Source organism: Hypoxylon trugodes (genome assembly GCF_022578975.1).
Source record: "Hypoxylon trugodes strain CBS 135444 unplaced genomic scaffold F4822scaffold_2, whole genome shotgun sequence".
Taxonomy (NCBI): Eukaryota; Fungi; Ascomycota; class Sordariomycetes; order Xylariales; family Hypoxylaceae; genus Hypoxylon; species Hypoxylon trugodes.
The window spans coordinates 2,581,479-2,606,859 of record NW_026250017.1 but is presented as its reverse complement, the minus strand read 5'-3'; the positions used below and the strand labels follow the sequence as shown (position 1 = coordinate 2,606,859).

The window sequence follows — 25,381 nt, the reverse complement described above, 5'->3', positions numbered from 1 at the left end:
GGTTAGCCAACATCGCCCCACCAATCCAGCGTTGCACATATAATTATCGTATCCACCCTTCCATCTATACCTGTCTGATCTGATTCCCGAAATCACTTGAGAATGCTGAGCTCAAGGATACGTCTGTCCTATCTGTAACTCTGTGGCCATATAAAGTTGCGTATAGACAATATCGTTCCTCCTGATGAGCAGAATGATAGAAGGCAAAGACGTTGTATGACCTGGCGGAAAATATTATCCACATGTGGAGATAAACCAGGCCTTCAATCATGTCCAATATAGCACCAGGCGTCTCGGATTAGAGATTCATATTGAGACGATGTATATCCGCCAACTCGCCATTTGGGTGTATATCCAAAGTCCGTCAGGATTTATGGTTCAGCCCCCCTTTCTCTCCGAGTCGTTTTTCGGTAATTGCTCGCTCTGCGGATAAGCATCGCCTCGTGGCTTTGAATCATCGGCCTTCTTTTTACCTCGACTCATTTTTTGCCATCTATTTCCGGTGTTATCGCTCTCGCTCTTAGCACCGCGAGTGTGCCCGTTCTCTCGAGCTAAACCATTAACCCTTGGATTCGAGGGCGCGAAGCCTTCATGTCTAGATGAAGACGCCTCAATCGATGATTTTTGTTTTCCTTTCGTCGACTCGGCCTTAAGTCCGGGGTGATTGTATGGCGGGACTGAAAACGCTGGCGCTGGCTGCTCAAAGGGTATGTCCGGCCTTCGAGTGAGATTCGGAGATGGGCTGTTGGCCTCGTATACGGGCGAAAGCGAAAGATGGGGGAACTCAGACGACTGAACATGATTTCCTGTTTCGAGATCGAGGGCAACCAGTTGGCCCGGCAGCGGACGATACCGTTGGAAAGAATTTGGGTAAGCCCCCGCTAGATTGCCGTTGACATCATGGCCAACTGCAACTTGTTGGTAACCTGAGGGGGCCATACCCACATCGTGAGAAAATTGGGATCCATGCAATTGGTTATTGATAAAAGTGCCAGCGTTCGAAGAACCATTAACAACCACTGGTCTATCTGATGTTGGCGAATTTCCTTTTCCGGGTGTTGAATGATTAGTGAATGGCGTCTCAGTGACGATAGAGCTACTGGCATCGAGTCGTTGATTGATATGGAGCGGGTTGTCATAGCCAGCGTACTGGCCTACTGGGATCTCACCCTGGGTAGGTTGACGTGGCGAATTACCGTTCGATAACTTGGACATAGAACCATTGACGACTAACGGTGTGGTATCACGAGCCTGCGATCCATTACCCGCTGGGAAAGGCGCAGAAGCGAGAGGGGCTGAACCTCGACCCATAGAGTAACCTCTATTGTGGCCCATTGGTGAAGGAGAACGGGAGTTCTGCTTGATCCTATCCAGTATTGACTGGGGGAGTTGATCAGAAGACAGTCGCCCTCTGCTCTGGTTAGGGGCTTGGGTATTGATATCACCGAAAGCCGGTATGTTACTAGTCGGAACGCTTGTCCGCCGAGGTGGACTTGAAGGGTCGGCGTAGTAGCTATAACTCCTCTCTTCCTCAGGTGGAGTGGTTGCCGTAGAACCATTCTGTTCATTATCATGTGCCTCGTCTGGAATAAAGCTAGGCATGGGGGCTCCATTAACGTGTCTCGCAGGAATACTAGTCATTCCGGTGGGTATCTGATTAGCCCCAGTTATGCCCTGAGCAGTTGGCACGCCGGGAGCGGTTCGTGATGCTGGCTGCGACTGGGATCTCATAGTGCTTCCGGACAAACTGTGACCTGAATCGCTACCATTTGTGGTTCGATGAGAGCTGCGTCGGAAATCGCCGGTATGATTGGTTGATGGCGAGGGTGGGTACATGTAGCCCTGTTGTTGCAGATAGAAGGTCTGAAGATTGTGAAGGTAAGCTTGATGGTAATTATTATACATTTCCGTTCGTACGTCTGGACGCAACGGAGCGCTTAATGGCGGAGTGTCGAACGAGTTGGTACGGGAACGCTCCGCCGATGATGGTTGTGTTTGTGAAGCATTGCCCTGCATCATCTGAGTAGGCGGTACGTTAAATCCTGCATTCTGGGCATACTGGAGAAAGTTAATATTATTCTGCTGCATGGCCAAAGCGCTAAACGCTTGCATTATATTCGGGTCTTGCACGTATATAAACTGCCCCTGGGGCGTCATAGCCACCTGATATTCGGGGAAAACCATTGCGTTCCCGTTATTGTCGTATTGTATGCTGGATGAAGCCCTTCGACTGTTGTTGTTGCTGTTGTTATTACCATTATTCCTGTGCTGTCCTTGGCGGTTACCATTGCGATATGAGCCGCCTCGACTCCCCCGGTTCGACTGTTGGTGCGAGGCTGATCGCAAGAGCACCGCCGGGCGGGATGTTTGCGCTGGTTTTTGATAGATTCTCTCCTCCTCTTTAGGAAATACGTATTGATCACAGCATTCATCGAGTTTTCCCTGTACAATTAGGTCAAATGCACGACGGAGCTCCAGGTGGATACCTCGAAATGCGTAACTATCAGCAGTATTGCCGAGATTGCGGCCGACATTAAATGGCTCTTCGACACAAAGCTGATTGGTCATGTTCATATGCCAATTCTTGTTTTCCTTCGGTATGATCTTACCCAAGCGAACGGACAACACGTCTTTACGATAATCAACTTCGTGGGCGTAAAATAGGAAGAATTGAAACAACAACTCTCCTAAAGAGGACTTGTTTTCGTCTCCAAATCCTCGTAGTTGATTTATGTCGTCGGCAAATGAAGCCATCTCGCCGTCCTCCCTGGGGAGCTTCTGGTGGGGCCTCTGGTGTAACGCAGGCAATATGGGGGGTTGGCGTAGTTGTAAAAACGCGATGATCATGCATATCCAGGTGTAAGAACTCAATGTTCCGCCATACGCTGTACCTTATTAGCATAGAGATTTCAAAACATATAATATGTAGGATCTTACCAGCATCGTTGATCTTTCTCCGTCTCGTCCAATACTTAATGATCATAGCCAGCGGCCGTACTCGTTCATCAATTTGGACGTATGTCTTAATCATACGCGTATTTTCAAGGGCCAACGTATTATTAACGTTCATATCGCAAGATAACTTCAACTCGGGATCCCAAATCTTGACGATCGGAACCTTAGCCGAAGACACGCAGACGACTTTCTCCATTCCACCTAGAGGGTATTAGCAGGTATATAAGTAGTTAAAAAGGGCGCCATCTCTTACGCTTAGCGAGTAACTCCGCAAGCATGCAAACACCCTCGAGCTCTTTCCACGGTGTCACGATGCATATATCCACTAAGAGACCGAGGTTAGCCAAGTAATAAACGTTTTCTAGATGCATATACAAACCATCAGAGTCATCCGAGCATAACAAGTTCCCTGAGGACCCAAAAAGATGTACACGGATATCATGCCCAGGCCAAGCATCATTAAGCAACTTCTCTAACTTCTGCACTAGCTTTTGTCTTTTTTCCTCTACTTCCCCTGTCGGTTGTAACCGGTCGTAAAGTTCGCGCATGTCTGTAGATAGCTTTCGCTCATCCTCTTCAGAAAGTTTGCTCTTGATAGTCTGTAAGTCTACCTTCTCCAACATCTCGTCTGAGCTATAAGGCATTCTTCGACGGGAATGCTTAAGACCTGTCTCGAATTTGCAAACACCTTGTCGCGGGGGTAGAGGTCGTAAAGAAGGAACCGCACCGTTGGCCTCGGAATATGCGGATCTCGGGGAATGGGACGTGTTGGCATTAGGGGAATGATCTCTCGACTCGAAGGAAAATTTGCGCGCATGTTGTTGGGGGGTTGACGGAACAGAATTCGGGTGAGGGGGTAAATTTGAAGGCGAACCAGACTGCTTCGGCTTCGGGGGAAGCTGCTGGCGGAAGTCGGGCTTCCTATTTTGCATTTTGGACGGCGTATTCTTGCCTGTTATAAGCTCGCGATCGGCTTCTCTGGTCTTGTTGTGGTTGCCTCCAGAAGCATGGCAGCTCGGGGAGGCCTGCCTAGCACCACCTTTCTTGTTCGACACTTTGGATGCTGAGCGAGTTCTAGGTCCGCCCTGGACGTTCTGAGCCGGAAGTGCGGACTTCGGAGACGTGGTCTGACCACCTCGACGCGGCACGATGTTCGTATCGTAATGAAGAAGATGCTGTGTCTTAAGGTGCCACTCTCTGACGAGTTCTTCTCTGATGCGCTGTTCTTCGGCGAGCTGCTTGTAGTAGCGGCGGGAATCAATGTAGATTGGTGCCTGGCGCGGTAAGAAGGTCGAAACCTGCTCTAAATTGGTGTGTGTGAAAGAATTAGGTCCAAGATTTGTTGGATTTGACCGAGTCCCAAGAGCTGGAGATGAATAATTATGTTCTGAGTCTCCCGTCATAGGCTGGTCTTCCATTAAAGATGGGCCCCGCACAACAACCGAAGCGGCCTTGACTGGGGATGGGCAAACGAATGGCTACCTAGGCAGGTAGTGACGCGGGTTACCGACAATAAAGGGTACCGGGTACTCCTACGTGCGCACTTCCTTGTAGGTTACGATCGTCGGTAGTAACTAATCGGCGCTCGTGAAAGAGGGATAAATACAGAGTGAAGTGAACGTATCGTCGACTCGCGGGCCTGGGCCGTCGATAGAGCCGGCGGTAGGAGTTTTGGGCGATGGGGGGAAGTCGGAGGATCGGCGAGACGAGGCCAAAAAAAAGGAGCGAGTCGGAGAGCTTGAGATGACAGCTCACTAAGGTAACGCTCAGTTCGGAACAAGCCCGAGCCAGTTATCAATACAAAAGATTATGGAATGTCTTTACCGCTGGAAGATATAAGATCTCATGAGGCAATTCGTTCTGTTCTCAGCAGAGGTCGAAGAGCATCAATGGACCGCTTTTTTTTCCCGCGTACAACTCGCATAGACTAAGAGCATTTACGGTTGGTTGGAGACAGAGGCCAGCCACACTAAAAGGAAGAAAGAAACAAAAGATTCAATTGAGGAAACGATTGAGAATAAGCAACACACGCACACGAGTCGACGTGTGGGTATAAAAGGGGGTATCGCCAGAAAATAAAAACGAAGTCTGAATCCGTAAAAGACAAAAAGAGTGTCGTCGTAATAGTAGTAACAACAGTAGTAGCAACAATCGTATGAGTCGTTATTGCTCTGTCGCCGAAACCTTTTATTTTTCCACTTCCACTGCCACTTTCGCTTCCACTTCTAAGAGGAGAGGATGGGGGGGATTAAAGGTGAGGGAGGAGAGAGGGAGGTCGGTTGGTAAGGAGGAAATATAGAAGTCGTAACACAACGTAGACTATAGCATACAGAAAAAAGAAGTAGTAGTAATGGAGATAATAGTGGTTAGTGGTAAGTGGTAAGTGGTGGTGGTAGAGGAAAGCGATAATAGTAAAAAAGGTAGTAAAGGCAATCCCGATGGCCGAGCCAAAAACAGAGTTGTTTCTAAGTTGGTGTATGGGGTGTATGTAATCTGCAGAGGAGGTGGTAATGGCAGGCGTAGTCTAGATTACAGAATACGTTAGTTACCCTAGGTGTAGTGGAGGCAAGGCAGGAAATCGGCAAGGTACCTAGGTATGTACGTACAATGTAGGGGTAGTGGCAGCAGGCACATACAGGTAGGTTAGGTAATTTGAGTGAGGGCTGTCAGTGTGTCTCCCCACTCGCTTTCTATGCATTTACTACCTAGCAAAGTGTCTAGGTTATGGGCAGGTGCCTCGCCTGCCTGCTTAACTAAAGCCAAAAAAAAACAACGCGACGCAAAGGAAAGGGTTGTTGTGCGTAATACGGCAACAGAAGTAGGTACAATCAGCGTAGCGCGATTCTGTTTGACCAGGTGGGTAAAAAGCGCGAAGTTCTAGGTAGTTTATAGGTACATATGTAACTAGGTGTGTGCCCTAAATCAATTTCATAGGGGTTATCGTGTGGAGGGTGGCTCGTGCGCCGTCTCTAAAAAAACCCCCAGTTCATACGCTCATACACTGGCAAATGACAATAAACATGTACCTCTATAAGTAGCACCTAGCACATATAGACAGACGTATTTTGTTCAAAGAGCATGTGGCAATATCCGACATGCAAAGGTGCACCGACATCCCTATAGAGAAAAGGGGGCCAACAGGGTTCGCTTATAAAAAAGACATTAGATAGAATGCATACATGACCACATGTGTAATTTCAAGCAGATTCTATGGCAGGGCAGATTAATCAGTCCTTATAAAGTACCCAAGTACTTAGCTACTCTGAGTATGGAGCATGTACCTAAATTACCCATACCAAATAGGCATAACCCGCGGAGGTAAGTTATTACCGTATGTACCGTTATCCTTGCATCCCTCTTAGTTGTAAGTAACTACCCATAGTACTAGATGAAACGTATAAGCGTAAATTTAAGTCAGGTAGCCTATTAGTATTTAGTGCTATAATTGGTGGCATTGGAATTGTTATACGAAACATCAATGAAATACGACAACGTAAAAGTATTCCATACGAGGTAATCTCTACAGAACACGACAAACGTAGTGAAAGAGTTACGATCAGCATCGGAGACTTCGAAAGATTATTATCTTCTCTTTCTTCATTTCTTGCATTTTCCAATTCTGCATGTATCAATTTGGTGTCGCATGGGGATCGAACGACTCCCATCCATTTCAGCTGCGCTGCTCCCCCAGATCACGGATACATAACAAACGCCCCAATCCTTCACCGGCTATGTCCATGATAAGCCAACATCATTAACATCAAACCTTACAAAGAATCGCTTTAGGTATACAAGCGAAGGGCTGAATCTCTCATAATTGGTCGAGCCAGACGCGGATTGCCTGACTCGATCACAACAAGCAATTCCTTAAATTTGTCTTTGCCACCCGCATCTTTAAGAAGAAAGTAGCATTGCTCTCGCCGGTCCCTTATCCGTAAGGCTGCATTTCTCTCGCTCATGACGCCCATTCGCTGGTTGATGATATTAGAATCAACCCTAACATGCGATGAAATATCCAACCTGACTGACCGATGACCTTTGTCAAACCGCGAACCATTCATACGGGACAGCCCATGTCCCTGTCGATCAACTCCTAAAACTGCATTAGGTTGGTTCCTCTTCAATTACATAAAAAGCTAACTTGTCATGAGGCTCTTTAAATCTTATTATTCATTTCGTGGTCATGTATAGTTGACTGGTTAAAATTTTCATTTATACAATCGTCATAGAACCGACTAAGGAGAAAGGGGAAGAACCAAAAATGAAGAGGTTTTCAACACCAACCCTCCTTAGGGTTCTTCAGAGATCCACCAACCTACCAACGCGGACAGTTGTACAAATGGATATATGTGATGTAACCGACCTCGTCAGCCTCTCGCCTGTCATCTGCAATAGGTCGAACTGTGCAACCCTATCTTTGCCCTTTTGGGGCTATCTTGGGAAAATACGAAGCAAGGCACCTGAGAATTTCGCTACTTATGGAAAGACGAGCCTACCTAGGCATTCTGCCCTCTCTAGATTGGCTGGATCTTGGGGTCCTTATTTCCACGCTACGACACCCTACCTACGTAGTACGTACGGTCAGTTTCTTTGACGTCATACGCCGGTTCCTATGGATGGGGGCCGTTGGCTTAGTGTGATGGGGATCCTTTTTACTTGGGTTGTAGCCCGCATTCCCGGTATCATTCAGCACATCGGTGTTCGATGCTTCAACCGACTAGGTGGGCTTAGCTAGGTCACGTCCCCAGCAATGTCCGTCAGCGAATCTGACGTAATTCTATCAAGGTAATTTTCTACGACTACCATTTACTCAACATACCACATATCACATAACCATAGTTGTTGTAGGCTGATGCTGAAGGCCGAGGCGAGTAGCTAATTACGTTGCATTTTGTGGCCATACGTCCCTCGATTTTGTCTTTCAGTTCAGGGTCGTTGCTAGGAACCGACGGCATCCAAATTAGCCCAAGCATGTTTTATACCTTCGCCTTGAAAACGGCACACGCCATCAGCATGACCTAAGCCGATAATTAGGAGCACTGCTGATGTGAAGCCACAAAATATCTAGTGTGATCAGGACTCTCGTTACACAAAAGTCGGCTACACCGTCTACTTTCCTATTAGGACATCAAAGGTGCATCATCAAGTTGTCCACCACCTCAATCCACCGGGCTAGCCAAGATATCTCCCTCTTTTGGAAATCACCTAGGCGTGGAAGAATTCAGGTACAATATCTCTGATACTACCGGCCTCTACCTGGAGGATAACTAAGCGTTCTAGATCATGACATCTCACATTTCCGCGCTAGGGCTGCCAAGTATCACGATGAATAATTTACTCCTTACTCCTTAAAAACTAGTCCTATCTAAATTTATCGTCAGACAATCTAGACATGAGATTCGACTGCTCGGGATAATGAGATGCGAGCCGTCAGACTCAAACCACTCACTCATATCAACTGTCAAAATCAAGATTGCTGCGGAATGGAAGTTCCGTAGATTCATCGCAACTCCTCTTCCGTCGTCAAGGTTAGCTCACGTGGTAATAACGTTGTCGCCGGACAACCCCCCGATTCCTAGCAAAGGATCTCCATGTTCCCTATATGACACTTTCAGCCGGTATTCCAAATCCATGGTGTGGGGGCTTGGTAGCCACAGCCATTATACAGGGCACTGGGGACACCGAAGCGCTGGCTGCAACACGAAGATTTACCCGTAATCTTCGTATGCGCACAACGAGGCAATTCAATAACACGAGCTTAGCAAACCGTCTATTGACAGAAGCCCAGGCTTGGCAACGAAGACCCCGCGTATTCGCTACCACAGTTGGGTATGCAGCTATTCCCGATTGGTCCCAATTTCAACTGATTGGAACGGCGCGTGTTCTTCGAGGCGCGCTTGGCATCAGCCTCGCGAAATTCAAGGGGTCCAGCCAGGGATTCAATCTTTAGACCAGGATCGGATCTCCAGACGGGCAAGGGTTGAGACGGTCCCTGTATCAAGGAGCTCCGTCAGCCTTGTGCTCTGGCGTAAGGGACGTTTCTTTTCGTTTTATGATCTCCTTTTCCTCTTTTGACATTTGGAAGATCTTTGTTCGAAAATTTTCTGTCAATTTTTTTTCTTAAGATTAGCACGCTGTGACGATTGTGGTCTGATCCGCGCAATTTCTAAATTCAGTTGACGTTTTTCCTGACGTTAGTGTTGACGTGGACGCCGACACTATCATTTTTTTAATATCAATCCTGGTCCTTGGGTGAAAGAAAAGTCAAGATGTTCTCAAGTTTGACAACGAAGCTGGCGATGAGGAAGGTTGGGTTGTCGAGCGACAGTCTCGACTTCAATTCCTCATCAAAATCCAGCAAGCCAAATGACGGGTCTGTACCGGGTCTTGATGAATTGGAAGACTCAAATGGAGGATGGCCAGCGTGGATGAGCACTAAAAAACTCCCACTTACAGCGCAAGCCTGGTTATCACCGGTACCACCACCAGTTCCAGTCGCTGAATGCCCCAAGCCAGGCGACCTGGCCCCGCTAGACCGCGACAGACAGCTCATATTCGGTGGTGGAAAGCCGGTCATCGTTCTCTTTATGCGATGTGTCGGGTGCGCCTGTATGTGTTCTTAACTTACTATCACATCTCACTCTATGGCATAATATTAACTGATTAAATTCGTAGTTGCGCAAAAGTCCTTCCTAGCCCTCCGCGACCTCGCCATCAAGAACCAAGGCAAACTCACATGTATAGCCGTATCGCATTCATCGCGCGAGGCGACAAAGAAATGGGTCGATATATTAGGTGGCGCGTGGAACGTCGAAATAGTCATCGATGAAGATCGCGCGATCTACGCGGCATGGGGCGTTGGTCTAGGGACGGTATGGTCTATGTTCAACCCCACTACACAAATGCAAGGTTGGAAGGAGAAGGGTTGGTTGGGAATCAAAGTCGCCAATTCCCTCCAACGGACGGGCAGTCTTAAGCCTGATGGCACCGCGCCAGCCGTGGGAGGGGATATGAGTGATGGACCGGCAACAGTCATGGGGAATAAGTGGCAACAGGCTGGCCTGTTTGCCGTCGATGGACGAGGGACTGTAGTATGGGGAGCAAAAGCACTGCGCGGCGATGATGTAATGGATCTCGATGCGGCAGCTGCGGTGCTCGGATTCTAGTTGTCGTTTTGAAGTAGCATACAGCGTGATGAGTTAATGTATGATGATCTATGAATACCTGGATCTATGGGGTAGGAAAGCGGTTGAATTTGGTCCTATGTTACACAACTGTGCTTTATAGATGCCCAACAAGGGGATGTATTAAAGAGTAGGGGAGAAGGGAAAAAAAGCAAAAAATAAAAAAATAAAAATATGTTGGCCATCTAGGGAATCGAACCCCAGGACCTAGCGATACTAGTAGAGATATTTTTTAGGTATAGGGCGCTGGGTAAAAGTACCACGTCGCTAAATCGCTAGACCGTACCAACCCGGCCTTTTCGCCTATTCTTAGGACTCCTAGAGTTATTCTAATTTATATGTCTATGTTCTCTTGGGTTTCAAAAGATTTAAACTCGTACGCTCGAGTTGAGGGTGAAGCTAAACTTAGACAAGGTTGTGATACAGGCCTCTTGGGAAACTCAATTCTACGACGATGCTAAACAAACTACCAACGGCGCCAACGGCCATAGCGATACTTAAAGTTACCGCAATACTATAAACGTTTCCTTATGTACATAGGTAGGTCAAGGTGAAAACATTTTTATACGTCGTATTGATACAAAAGGTTTAAAGCCAAGTTAATATGTCCTCTCAACAACTTAAAACTCACTAACTGGAGTGTATGAAAGGAATATCTTCACTCGCTCAGCCACCATCCCCATCCTCATCCTCCCAAGTTACAAGGAAGTACGTATATACAACAAAGCCAGCCACATGAATAAGTAAGATACCGCGACCTATATATAGATAAACCTGATGTCTTAGACCGGAGCAACGTCCACAAATAGCGGGACTCAAAGGGAAACGACGAGACAAAGGAAAGCGAGTCTCACCTATATGCCAAGACCAATTCCAAGAGAGGGACTACATGAAGAGATGTTAGTAGAGAATGTATGGATAGACTAGGTACGATAATATCAGTTCAGACAGAACTTCCATAGATCCAACGTGATAGCATATGGCGAAAATGTTGCCTCACTACCTTCATAGGTTAGATATGAAGGGTAAAATCTAACTACATACCTACCTAGGGTAGGTACCTAGACAAAATCCGAAGTACCTGCTGTTTCAGTCTACCACATTGCCATCGATGACCACTATATGCAATGAATACATATGGCAGGTCTTCTATCGACACCAACCTTCACGCCTTGCATTACTAACCCTTCATTTATCACATAACTAGAAACAATGTCTCAGCACAAATATCACATCACGAAAGAACGCAAAAAGAGACATAATGCCGAGTATGTGCCTGTCCATTTTACCAGTGATGATGCCGAATCAATCGATGTGCCAAACTCCCTCATGCGGAAACACAACGCGACTGATGAAAATTGAGAAAATCCCTCTCCCTAAATGCTTACAAGCACCACGCACCGTTGAAATGAAAAGCCATCTCTACACACAACCTTCTCCCATTACCAGCCCTTTTGTTTTTTGTAGAAAATAAATTGCAAAGAAAAAAGACCCCACCATGCCGCCAGCTGAAAACCACCCTTCCCCTTTCTGTTTAATAAATCCCCCTCCTTATCATACGCCGTCGGTTGTTGAGATTAATACAACGTTTGAGGAGGGAAAGCAACCAGGGCCCATCAAGAGTAACTTCGAGTAGACCTCGAGAATTGCTCTGCATGAACCATCGAGTGCCAATCTGTAGATGTTTCTCATTTCATGCGAGGTCCGAGGTATTCGCAATCGTGATCGAGGGGAATAAGAAAAATCGCAACTTCATCCCGTAAACACAACCGCCACTATGCCCTGAGCCATATCCCTTTGCCATACCTTTACCAAACCTTCTTTTCCATTCTTTCGGATACCTCCATCCAGCCGGACCTTTCCAGGTACCAACGAGAAAAACAAGACGTCTTATATATCGTTCTTGCGTGGGTTTGGGACGTGTCAAGATGTCTGAGAATCGAGAAATGTGAGGTATCGTAGGTCGAAAAATCAGAAACGCAGATAACTCCGAACAGAAAAAGAAAAACGATTTTCCACCCCGGTTTTGCCAAAATCTTTGTTTCCGTGTCGTCAAAGGCCTAAACACCCATGCTGATGCTGGATATACGTTATCCCTCGTCCGTACCCAACCAACCTGAACACCGATCTTTGTGCTGCTCCAATGACCGTCATCACCCGCGAGAGGAAACACTCCTTCTAAGCACTAGCCCCCTTGCCAATGCCGAACTGATACTTGTCGCATTACCAGATCAACGTTTACCGCTGCTCGAGCTTTCGTTACGCTGATTTGAGATCTAGCCCCAGACGCTTGCCTGAACGCCCAAGCTTGATTTATTTCCCCACACGCCAGAGCGGTTGCCCCATCCGTTATACCCTTCTGCCGCAGCGCTAGGTGGGTTAGAGGGAGCGCCCGTGGTCGAGACGCCCTGGCTATTAGAATCATCGCCGTTTCCCGAGGCGGAAAAACCATGACTTAATGGTGACGGTAGGGGAGTTGTAGATCGCTTGTTCAATGCCGGGTTCTGCGCTTGGGAAGCCGCTGAAGGACGTGTGCCAATAGGGGCTACGGTACTGCCACTTTGCGTTGGCTTAGTAACCCCTCCGGCTCGAGGGGGGGATCCACCAGTGGGAGATGAGTTACTGGTGCGGTTAGCCTGCTGTCCAATAGCAGAATCGAAGATGCCAATATTGGCTGGCGGGTTGGACTGAGGGCTAGCATTGCTGTTTGCACGAGACAGGCCCTGGAGGTCAGAGGGCTGCGAAGCCCCCTCAGGGCCATTAGGCGCATTCGGCCGTCCATAATCATATGCTAGGGGCGAGGGACCACGGTGGCCCGACGTTCCAGTTGGCAAGCTAGGAACCCCCTGTCGATTCGTGGCAGATTCGTCGGGATAACCAGCTTCGCCAAATAATGCAGTACGCTGGCGATTAATCAAGTCACGGCGTTGGTCGTCCTCGGACATACTGCCAGGGCTCAAAGCACGGTCGGATTTGCCATTGTAGGACATATCAGCGAGGACATCTGTAGTGGATGAAGAGTTAGCATCTCTTCGCCAAGATATAACAGATTTGCAGTGACTTGGGGATTCATCGCAACATGCCGAAACAAAATTTACGGGAATTCAAGACATTGTAGAAACATCGCGTATGGAAATCAGGGTAGATAATAGAACATGTTGACTCCGCCGAGCGAATTTTCTTTTTTTGATTTGCGAGGAAAGTCTTGTGCTATACAGAAGAGGGTGGCCTACTTCGGTGTAATTGCTGCTCTTGATGATAGTTGCGAAGCTCTCGCTCCCGCTGAGCCGCCATCCTCCGCTTGGCCTGCATCATCTGTTCCGCCTCGTTGGAACCACGCGAAGGTTGGTGTCGTTGCGCAGCATAGAAATTCTGCAAGTTAGGGCCAGGGTGGCCAGCACGCGGGTCGCCAAACTCCAGGGAATGTGGTCGCGGCCCATGTCCAGATGCAACTCGACCATCTACATAACTAATTAGTACTACTCAAGCGAAAGTCCCCCCACGTCCCGAAGCGTTTTCAGCGCGCCTTGACTCCTTGCTGAACCATAGTCGGGGTGAACTCACGTCGTCCCGGCGGACCATACATCTTGCCGCTCTTCACCAGATTATCAACGGCTCGGTCGACCTCTATCAAACGCGTCAGCTTGTCAAATATCTTCACTGTCGCACCTTGGGGATATATCGTGACGCGCAACCTTCACCAAAACCAATGTTTGCGGTACAGACTTTGGGCTGAAGCCCTCGATCGCGCGACACCATATTCAACATGCGCCGTTTGGGTGTAGTCCCTATTCCAAATGTACGTACCCTCAAATTGGTAAGAGAAAGCGACCGACTCGACTTCGCGCAGGCTGGAAGAGCTACCACCTATCATAACATTGTTAATTGGCCTGATCTAAATAGTCCTAACCGCCAATGACTATCTTACCGGTTCGCGCAGGGGGCGGCGGTGGGGTCTGATGATCCCACGTCGGTTGAGAAGGACCCGCGCCAGCCCATTGCGATTCAGTGTAATATTGCTGTGACATATTGTTTCGTCTCGGCGAATATCACTCGTCCGCTCACGCAATCGCTCGCCTATGATATCGATATCACGATTAAGAAAATAGGTAGTCGAGTAGGGCCGATCAACTGGGAATCTAAGGTCAGTCCTGTCATATCGAAACCCAGTACACAATGGGATAAATAGTAACAACGAGAATGTTGGCACAACTATGCGATGGTTGACGCCTTGCGTAGAACTAGTAATGGAAATATTAAGACGTTCTATCCGTGAAGGTAGGATGTATAGATGGTATTCTCTTAGTAGACCTGTGCCCAACAATAGATGCAACTATAAGAATGGGGTCGGCGTTGTCATCGACCGACCAAGGACAAAAAACAGTTAAGTTTCCGCCTCGGCTGCTGTTGTCACTGTCCACATTCATACTCCGAGCGCGCGTGCATGTAGACGCAGACACTCCCTTTGGTTGCCGCGCGAGAGAGGGGGCGGGAAAAAAAGAAAAAAAAATTAAGTAAGATGAAAATGTCTCTCATTCCGCAACTTACCAGAAATCTTCAGCCCAAAAAATTTCTAGGCGACACCTGTTTGATTTTTGGCGACGAAATATTCGCCTAGTTCTATGGAGAAGATAGGAAAATTAGAAAAGTGAAAAAAAAGAAAAAAAGAACTGCACTACACAACTGCGCAGCACACACACGCGACGGGGGGACGAGACGTGGGTAGGAAAAGGGAGGCGGCAACGGTAACGGGAGATGGGCTACCTTCAAGTAATTTAATAGGAGTAATAAGAGAAATTATCGGAGGGGACAAGTTGTAGTTGATCAACCAGAACTGGGTCTGAATGGGGGAATGGGGGGGTTAGGTACATACCTGGTGTATGTATCAGGGCGTACTCCGTGTACGAATAGCTTCCTAATACGGAGCCGGTACTTGGCTTCTCACCGTTAGTTCCTATACCCAAGAAGTACCTTGTAAGGCACTGAGTTGGGAAAGGTATCGTACCTAGACACTTAGGTACATACGAAGGTGTTTCCTATAGATCGGTACTTTTCGTGCGACTCCTGTAAGAGAGACAGACAGAGAAAAATAATCACTTATTTGTAAGAGCTCCTCTGCCCCAGTCTCTGTCTACAATGTATGTATCCCGTTGGTGTGGTCCTCCGTCTGGTGGGTGTGATGGCGGTGGTAGTGGTAGTACTAGTACTTGGTGTGGACTGATGAATGATGGCGGTTTTTTAATGGGGAATAGATTAGGTGGTATTTTCTACTGGTCAAATAAAAGAAAAACGTTTGGCTGCTGATGAATTTTTCTCGACTCTTTCCTTCCTCTACCTAGGTACACTAGGGTATTGTTCTGTTCCTTCTAAGGAAACTGCCTAGCAGAGACCAGTACTGAACAAGTAAGGTTTATACCTGGTAAGATGGTACATGTAGGACAAGATGCATGTGGAGAAGAAGGAGAAGGGGACTGCACGGGCTTATAGTTTCAAGGTTCCTACATCCAGTCTGCTGTTCTCTAGGGCTGTAGGCAGGTACTTTCGACGCTGCATACTTTAATGTCCAGGTACATTTAGAAAGAGCCCTCGTACTTCCTTCCTCATCCCTCTTCCATTTATTCGACAAGGTAACACCTATTAATGGCAGCCGCCACAACGATTGGATTTAGAATGCTGACTTCCTCTTCCTAGGAGATACAGCGTCTAGCGAGGTAGGTAGGTAGGTACCTAGGTAGTTGTCCAGGTGTAAATGGTGTGGGTAATTGCATGTAGGACTAATTTGTGATGATTATATAACAATAGCCATTAGCGTTAGTCACTGCATAATGATTTCTTTATTACAAATATTTTAAGAAATCGCCGCGAGCGTTTAGAAACTGAGTTGATTTATTTCCCTTTTTTTTTTTTTGTGACAAGGGATGTAGTCATTGTTCATTTTAATACCTATCTGCCCCGATATTTCGCTGATAGAATATGGATTCTAAATTCAAAATGATGGAACGGTCAAAGCTGAAGAAGTAGTCCCCCTACCACTACCTTAAAACTCTACTATAGTGTAAAATTACAGGGACATGCCTGCTAGTAATCAACGGGAACCAGTATTTGGCAACTACCACAATACATAAAATTTTGTGCCTATCTAGGGGACTTACGTTACCAGTTACATATCTCATGTAACTACACTCGTCACCATGCAGATATCTTACATCAATTGAATCCACCATCATCATTTCCTTCATTTACCCAAGGCAGGTACACTCATAAGTATATGTAAGGTACCCAACTCATATACTTATAGTAAGCTAGGTACTTTAGTAATTACCATCTCAACCTCTATGTTGTAACACAACGTTTAGCATTTATAGATACTTCTAAGTATTGCGCTTGTATATGTAAGAGTAAAAGTACGATCATATCGTTTCATGTAATAAAACCAAACATCCCAAATGCCTTTTGTCAACTCGGCAAAAATAGATCAATGATGAGAGATGGGATGAAGGGTAGAGCCTTAAAAGGCTGAGCACAGAACCAACACCGGAGTTCGTTGCCGTCTGGACCGCTACGCAAGTTGAAGTGGACAAGAGGATTTCCCTCTGTGTTTGATTATCACGACCCCCACATAACCCACCCGTTCTCTCCACAGGAGTACAAGATATATACATGTAATAATACACCTTGCCTAGGGCAATTACCTAGGTCATAATCCCCACATTTCTAGATAGGTGCTAAATCTTGTTCAATTTCTTTTTTATGATGGGAAAGTTTCCTGAGGTTATTGTCTCGGGTCGCATCTTGGACCCTGCAGGACCCGTTGAAACTTGCGGCTCCAGTAACGTTTCAAGCTTCAAATCGCTTCAAATCCTTACACTTTTCCTTCTTCTTTCCCTTCCATTCCTTCTAACAGCACGAGCCTCATCTTGATTCAACTCAACAGGTATGACCTTCACCCCATAAATACTTAGGTAACCGAAAGGGACGAATGAGTCGAATCAACCCTTATTCACGCCAATATGCATACGATTATTATTGATAAAGGAGTCGAAGTCGGTTAAATCAAGCACAGACCGTCGCAAGTTCTTTTGTCATTAGTATGTTGTCGAAGTTGTCATGGTTCGTATGTCGTGGCATGTCAAATTCCATATTTCCTTACTTTTCCTTACTACATTATTGTATAACTTGATGAAAAGGGGCTCAGGGGCCACTTTGATACAAAAAATATTCGACTCGGATCTCCTTACGATCCGCTTATCGTCACATGTGTTAGAGGGGTTATAAAGCGTTATTCAACCTGTGATAGGCATTCCCTATGTACGGTGTAACAATATCCAAAAATACCCCTTTAACGGCGCAGATACCGCCAATTCAGACCGCCACAGAGCTGCTGTACAACCATGAAAACGCTGCAAGTCCGCACACGCACACATACAGATACAATTTAACACGTAAGAACCAATAGTCATGAGGACGGCTTTATTGGGATCGGTACATAGGGCGTCAACAAACTCCGATTCCCCAACAGGTTCTCTCGGATTCCCGATGATCTTCAAATAATGAAAAACTGCATATTCTTATGGGAAACCGAGCTGGCCGAATTTTGATATTCGTTCGGTTTAGCACTCCCGAGGCGATATGGATATTTCCGGGTTCAAATCTAGCCTAACGGCGCGCCAAATCTTGCACATGCATACCCATACATTACATGGAACTACGCCCCCTTGCCCATAGCCTCACGGATGAGATCAAGATCCCGGTCTTAAATAGTAAGCGACACTTCAATCGAACTACCGTAAGTACATAATATTGATATAACATACTTGGAGCAGGGCTTCCCGAAACTACGGAGTAGACCCTATCAACAATCTACCATCACGATCTTGCATCGCGGCCTACCTACCTACCTACATACAGTACCATGTAGGTACGAGGCAACACACCGCAGATATCTAGATGTATGTGGGAAACATAATTGCTAATCGTAAATAAGCCAACGGTCAGTCTAACATAGGGCTTGGCATCTCCCATCTCCCAAACAGGGATTTTTATGCATACTTGACAATCCCAAGACGCCTACATACAAGGGAATACATACACTAGTAGTTTTCTATACAACCTCGCGTGGCGACCAACTCCCAAGATTCTACCCAGCGGTGCGGTTCACCAGTGAAGAAACTACTCGGGCGTGATACATCTGTTCAATATGGGGACCAATTCAAATGGTATGGTATACCAACCGATCGTTGTAATCCAATCCCGAGAGACTGGATACTTGGCTCAGGTGAAATACTGCCATCCGCATCTCCGGAAGCTCACAAGATGCTACTCTTACAGCACGTTTTTCCCCTCTTATGTTTCCAGCATTCTGCACTCATGGCCCCTCGATAGTTAGGGGACCCGGTTGTTCTAGGATTGGAGACAGGGCACACACGCGAAGTCTTGCCGATAAATAATACCTCTTTTTAATACTTCTGGCTCCCGTTCGTCGTCCTTTTCCCAAAATTCCCTAATTTTCCGTTTAGCGCCCTTAGCGATGATTAAATTCGGGGTGCTGCGAAGAGCTAGCCTGGCTCAGTGGTTCTAAATACCCGAGGCTACCAATTTGTGGGATGGTCCGTCAATTCCACCACTTGGATGGCTTTCACATTGTCATCAATTAACGAGTGGCCTGATTACATTACAAGGTTCTTACACAGTATACTTCATGATTCGGGGTGACAAGCAAAAAGAGGAACCCTTCGGCGAGCCGATCGAAGTTGCGAAGAGGGCCTAACCGTTATATGTACCCATGAGCTTCCCGAATTGGAAGTCTGCTCCTTTCGGTTCAATGGCGCTCGCAATTCTTGAACCCACGGCCCACGACCCCATACCGCCCCTTAGTGCAGCCCAACACCCTAGCGATCCTAGCACCCTTGACGGAGGTGTTGAGGGTTGAGGTATTACGATTCTGAATACCACCTTACAACTGACGAGAATCTGATATTCAGCACATCTCTGGTGCTAATGTCTATCACATTCAAGAATGTACTTTACAGATCCAACACATTGCTTCCCATGGACTCGGTCTGACGCGCAGATCCGGAGCGGGAATATTTCATCACCATCGCTGGCCCGTTAGATTAAACCAACAGATCTGTCTACGGTGGCTGCGGGTGAAAGTACATACTTATGGCCGACCTAACAGTTCGGGTATTTATTTTCCTCCTTCGGATTCAGCCGAGTTCTCTATTTTCACCACTCGAAAATTGGCTTCGTATTACGCCTAATATTTAATTAACATTCGGTGGTTGCTCTACTCAATTTCGACCAATGTCGGTTCTCATGATGAAGTCGACTTTAATGCTTATGTACCTAGGGTATAGGTACATAACGACCTCTAGTACCCATTTTCAGTCGTTATGTTTTTCGATGTTCCAGCTCGTCATCTGTATTCCATTGGTCGGATGTTAATGCCCTCTAATGTAGCCCGACCAGATAATTTCGTTGGTCAAGGCCAGGGATACCCGGAGTCACAAGCCTTCGTGGCTGTACAGTATTCCTACTCCTCAAATTAGCAATAACTTCGCTCTCCTATGGATGACTCGAAAAAGAAAACTCGCGAACGTGGCCAATACTCTCGTCGCCTTCGAGCACTAAGAGAAAGTAGGTAATCAGACCTAAACGAGGCGAACCCGTGAATCATTACTATAAGTAGATTGAACAAATATTATCGTTTTAACCTAGGTAGATGTTATCCACGATTCTATCAAGATCTCAGTCTATTCGAAACCCTAGATGCGTCTCCCTGCAAGGCGGATGCAAACGCTTCTTACGTACGTTCATATCGGGAACGACTAGCATACCAGTCTAACCGCACCTGACGTTTGCGTGATATTATGTTCTCCAGTAATGACCATTGGGAGAGTTCCTTTGCAAGTAATGATGAGCCCCCCACGACCAACCGATCTTTAAAGATTTCCTCCTCGCTTCCTCGGTCACCAATCTAGCAAAGGATGCTTCCCCGCGTTCCAGCTTTTCTTGCTTAGGATGCGAATCATTTCAGTTATTCGTTCAACGATGACATACACGATCTTCACTAGACAAATTTCAGGTTCGGCAGATGCACCAATAAATCGTATAGGCTTCTTGGAGATGGCGACGTATTCCTACCTATCATCGCTTCATCAAAGGGAAAAGAAAAAAAATCCCTCCAAAAGTAGTCGATACTGTGACTTGTTAGCGTTATATCGCTCTTGCCCCTTGCCCCCTCTTACTTTACCAAGGCCAAGGTACTGGCTCTGGGGAGTACCCGCCTGGTTCTTCAAAGCCCAAGTTGCAATGAAATCTTGGATAAGGTAGGCGAAACCCCCTACATCACCAACGCATCAGATATCGGAGTCGTGAATACCATTGGTAAGGCATCAGGCACGTGCTTTGACTTGCACCCAACGACGTATGCAGGACTAGCCGCCAAGATTATGTGAATGTGCTCTAGCGCCCATCTGTAATGTCTAAATCGGTCGCTGATGGCATACGTTCCAGTCGATCCGACAGGTTCCAGCTTTCCCGTCCGGAGGGCATACTTCTTAGCTTGCTTGCTATTCCCCGATTGATCCCGCTGCTGGATGTGAGAGTAACTTACTCATCAAAGCCTCAACGGTATTCGTTGATTCTTCATTCCATAATACAGCTGCATTCTTGACGACAAATCAACTGCCGTGGCTAGGACGAAACAAGCTCGAAGCCAAATTCCTGGCTCATGGTGAAGCTCGCCAAGTTCACGCCCGTGATACCTAATTCCTCAGGAAATTATCGGTAGATTGATCCAATGCGTAAATCTATCGGTGCGTAGTAGCGGTGATGGTGACGCTCGGATACTGGTTCCTTAAGACTTTAACCCTATTTACATGCCAGTATGGGTTGTTTAATGGAAGCAGCATATCAAAACTCAATATATACAGCTCCAAGTAGATTGAGTAGCAACAAGGGGTTGCTTCAATTCCAGTCTGTCTGTTGATAATTCTAGAACCTGCGATACATTTCGCTCCGGTACCACCACTTTCGGCGTTATCTATGATATGAATACCCATATACGTTTCATCTTGGTAGAACCCACCTCAGCATTACATTCAGAATCTACCCATTATCAAATCATTCCGTGCGGTTGTGACAAGTAGCTGGGCGGTAGCCGTTGTTTTCCTAGTCCTCATAGGGACTATCTGGATTTAAGGGTTTAGGTTAAGTTTAGTCTCATGAACACGGGATATTGATGTAATATACTCGCCTATTCATATAGATTATTCTCTCTCGTTGTCTCGACTAGATAAGTAACAGCAGAGATGGATCCGACATCAAGCCACAAGGACGAAAACATGGCCACTTAAAGACTCTGAACGGAGTGTCACCATTAGCATCGTTCAGTATCTTCTAAAATTAGCTTCCATGGAACTCTTTTCTCTAGAGGCCTTCCCGATAAAGCAGTCATATTATCAACGTCATACCACAGAGTGTACGGAAGATAGGGAACACCGATCCGTAAGAACTGAACGGTGCGATTTGTCCGGACTTTCACGTACGAATTATCCAGCACTCACTTTGAAACACACTGAGCCATATAATGAGCCCCGAGACGCTTGAATCTCCCGCGTGCTTATAGCGGACTGCTTTCCACCTCGCGAAGAGCCCCGGCCGCCCTAACACTGCTCACCTTAATCCACCACATGGTTACGGCGATCCTTCAAAACGTCGATAATGTCAAGTTCATGGAAAGATCGCAGTCCTCTCTACCCACCCACCTTGACCCCCACCTGCGCCACTGGGAGCTAATGCAGCTTGCCAAAGTGCTCGTGCTACCAATTTCGTATGTGGCGTTTTCGTAGTTTCAGCTCAGACGATGCTGTTGGTGATACCCTAATTCGCTGATGTCTCGGAAGACCACCTTCGTCGCTAGATCTCATATCTTTACGTGATTAAAATATCCAATTGCTGTCCCCCCCCCATGGCTAAAGTTGTTGTTGCTCAACTGATTTTCACTTATTAATCGACCTTGATATGAATTCATTTCGTAAGTAGACTGTCTTTTTCCGCCCCACGCCGGAGTCGCCAGGACACTATAGAAACCGTAAACAGCAATATAATTACACAATATCTTGATTTCTAAATCATCTTAAGAGATAGTGCGTAAGGAGAAAGAGAGAACTGATTACGTGTATAGTAGAAGCTATGTAAAGTAAAAGAGAGAGATGATAAAAAGATGTAAAAGTTAAGAGGTTGGTTGGGCGCTAAGAGTTCACTAAAGAGCTAAAATCCAATGGGAGCTCCTGCTGGCGAGGCCTGGAAACATGTGCTATTCGGTGGAGACCGGCGATAATCACGGCCTGGCCCTGGGCTAGCCCTGCTAGTTAGCTGAAGATGAACTGGGGCAAGATAATACTGACCAATGAGATGTCTTCTTTTGACGATTTTACGAAAGGAAAGCGCATTCCTAGCACCCCACCCTCCACGGAGGTTGCTTCCCAGATCTCTCTAACCTCCCACGCCGACCGACCGACTTACATCGATCGACCCAGCAGACCAAGAGCGACGGACCGGACCCTTCTTTTTTTCCTTTCACTTTTTTTTTTCTTTGGTCAAGTTTTCGCCTCAATCTTCAGCTAACTATCAGACTATGTGTGCATATACTGGGCTACACATGTACTAGTATATATTCAAGTCTTTACGTTTCACGAATACAACTCTGTTAATGTTCTTCGGTTCATTCCTCTCAACCCCGCCGTCCGTTGTCCCACATAGACTGCGCGCATCTTCACATGTGCATTCTGGTCTTGCGGTAACATTATTTGCAAGCGACTTGAAGTCTTTGCGCTTGCATTAGGAGGAGGAAGAAAGACTTATACGAAGGATTGCCCGTGGCTTCGATTTTTTAATTGCTATTAATTGAGAAGCCCATTTTTACTGTTGTTCTTGCATGAAATTCCGGGAGATTTCTACCAACCCCCTTCAGGTATTTCGAGAGACGTTTGGACAAGATCGCCAACATCGAGGTTATAGCGAGATTCAACAATTTGAAATGGCGTACTATACTAAACCGGGCCAATTCCAAGGTCCTACTACCACCGTTGAGGTGACGGCCGGTAGCAGCAATGAGAGCCGATTCGGCGACGACAATGCTACCAACGAAGCTGTTGGTCACGGTTTACAGCAAATAGAAGCCACGAAGGTCCATTGGTACTCCTATTTGGCCACCGCCGACTTTTGGATCGTCCTTTTGCTCGGTCAAACGCTGGCACTCTGCATCACTGCTACCAACACCTTCTCAACCTTTCTAGCGAATTACGGTACCTCTATCCCAGCCTTTCAGTCCGTCTTTACGTACATCCTGTTGTCGCTCATCTACTTGACATATACCTTGTACACATACGGACCTAAAAAGTACGGCAAAATCTTGCTGGTGGACGGCTGGAGGTATTTTATCCTCAGCTTCCTCGACGTACAGGGCAACTACTTCACCGTCCTGGCTTACCGCTACACGAATATTCTTTCCGCTCAGCTGATTAACTTCTGGGCGATCGTCTGTGTCGTCATCATCTCGTTCCTCCTGCTGCGTGTGCGATACAAGATCTTCCAGATTTTGGGTATCTTGATTTGCTGCGGTGGCATGGGCCTCCTACTGGCTAGTGACCACATCCAAGGAACCAACGGCGGTCCTGCAGAGAACATGTTGAAGGGTGATCTCTTCGCCTTGCTCGGAGCCACCTGCTACGGCCTTACCAACGTTTTCGAGGAGTGGTACGTCAGCAAGCGGCCAACGTACGAGGTGCTGTCGTTCATGGGCCTTTTCGGTATGCTTATCAACGGTGTGCAAGCGGCCATCTTTGACCGGGAGAGTTTCCAACAGGCGACGTGGAATGGAAACGTGATAGGATATCTAGTAGGGTACACGTTGGTGCTAGCCTTCTTTTACTCCGTGGTCCCGTTCCTATTGCGCATCGCTTCAGCAGCCTTCTACAACATCTCGCTCCTGACCGCCAATTTCTGGGGCACTATTATTGGCATTCACGTCTTCGGTTACGCCATCCACTACTTGTATCCCATCGCCTTCGTTCTTATTATTATTGGCCTGGCCGTTTACTTCCTTGCTGGTAGTATCCTTGGCGAGTCCAAGAAGCCATGGCTAGGCGACAATCAAGAGGAGGGTGTCGCAGGCTTCGGCACAGCCAAGCTGAAGGCGCTGAACATGGCTCGAAAACAGGGGATTGCAGCTTCGACTAGTGCGGCTGAGGTGTAGATTTTTTGGGGAACAAATACCTTTTTGGGTAATCAGGGTAGGATTGGTGTTGATAGGATTATATATAGGGATTCAGGATACCAATGACTTATCAGCGATACGTTTTAATTTGAACATATCATCACTTCTAAGCTTAGCGGTGTCCTTAGTCAGCCTATACGTGTGTAATACAAGGTGAGGCCAATGGTCTTACCTCGTCACCTTTAAAAACAGGAGGCCTGATTTGTGAATAGACTCCATGGCTACTATAAATATTGATGCCTGCTGCATCGCCGTCGCAGTTAAAAGAAGCAAATCAACTCAAGAACCAAAGACGAGCGTTTATCACATATCAGCCTTCATCAAACGACATTTGTTATTCTTAAATACAATAATTTTTCATCACTAGAATCTTAACAACGCGAAATCAAATAAACCTACTCTTGGCGCCTCCCCTATTCACATCGACCCTCAAACATCCATCTTACACCAGACGGACTACGAACGCAGCTATGTGTTACCGGACTCCAAAGCAAGCCTGGTGTCCGCTGGGTTCGCACTTCTACGGCGATGTAACAGTCGTCGAAGAGGAGTGCGAAACGGCAACAGATATAGGAGCCGGTTTTGGTTGTTGTGGGAATATCTCCGAATTGTTGGAAATGGATCCGGATCCGACGCAGGACTGTGATGAGTGCCTCGCTAAACAAAATGCATAATGATCAATTGGGGGAACCTTGGGGACCTGTGGCACAGATGATATAATGCCTAATTCCGGTATGAGTGGGTAGGGGCAAATAGGGGACCCGGGGAGTGAAAGGACGTTGTTTTGGTATGTGGAAGAGGACTTGTGTCGGATTCGTTTTCCGTCTAGGTTTAATAGGGATGCTTTAGACTTAGACTCAGGCCTCGCGCAAGCATAATTCTACAAGTCTTGGTACTGACTAATTTACTTTATATGATATAATGAAGGAGTGTTGAATAGTTTATGATAGTACGCGATGAG

The 25,381-nt window shown here is 46.7% G+C and overlaps 4 protein-coding genes across 4 annotated transcripts; 2 read left to right on the top strand and 2 right to left on the bottom strand.

Annotated features, from left to right (window-relative positions):
- F4822DRAFT_131319 (uncharacterized protein) lies at nucleotides 1-5,010 on the bottom strand. The gene is made up of 4 exons (XM_051452711.1): nucleotides 3,335-5,010; nucleotides 3,209-3,280; nucleotides 2,938-3,156; nucleotides 1-2,885 (listed from the first exon to the last, which is right to left on the bottom strand). Exons 1-4 carry the CDS (start codon nucleotides 4,371-4,373, stop codon nucleotides 379-381), a joined length of 3,837 nt encoding a protein of 1,278 aa, XP_051318277.1. The 5' UTR covers nucleotides 4,374-5,010; the 3' UTR covers nucleotides 1-378.
- Nucleotides 5,011-9,224: 4,214 nt separating this feature from the next.
- F4822DRAFT_425707 (uncharacterized protein) lies at nucleotides 9,225-10,121 on the top strand (the record flags this gene model as incomplete). The annotated part of the gene is made up of 2 exons (XM_051460392.1): nucleotides 9,225-9,564; nucleotides 9,631-10,121. The coding sequence occupies 2 exons, from the start codon at nucleotides 9,225-9,227 to the stop codon at nucleotides 10,119-10,121; spliced, it is 831 nt and encodes a 276-aa protein (XP_051318276.1).
- Nucleotides 10,122-12,415: 2,294 nt separating this feature from the next.
- Nucleotides 12,416-14,167, bottom strand: F4822DRAFT_425706 (uncharacterized protein; the record flags this gene model as incomplete). The annotated part of the gene is made up of 5 exons (XM_051460391.1): nucleotides 12,416-13,143; nucleotides 13,373-13,600; nucleotides 13,704-13,766; nucleotides 13,947-14,006; nucleotides 14,068-14,167. The coding sequence occupies 5 exons, from the start codon at nucleotides 14,165-14,167 to the stop codon at nucleotides 12,416-12,418; spliced, it is 1,179 nt and encodes a 392-aa protein (XP_051318275.1).
- An 8,757-nt stretch (nucleotides 14,168-22,924) lies between these two features.
- On the top strand, nucleotides 22,925-24,645 carry F4822DRAFT_131108 (DUF914-domain-containing protein). Its single transcript, XM_051452710.1, has one exon. The coding sequence runs from the start codon at nucleotides 23,080-23,082 to the stop codon at nucleotides 24,397-24,399; it is 1,320 nt and encodes a 439-aa protein (XP_051318274.1). The 5' UTR covers nucleotides 22,925-23,079; the 3' UTR covers nucleotides 24,400-24,645.
- Nucleotides 24,646-25,381: the final 736 nt, after the last annotated feature.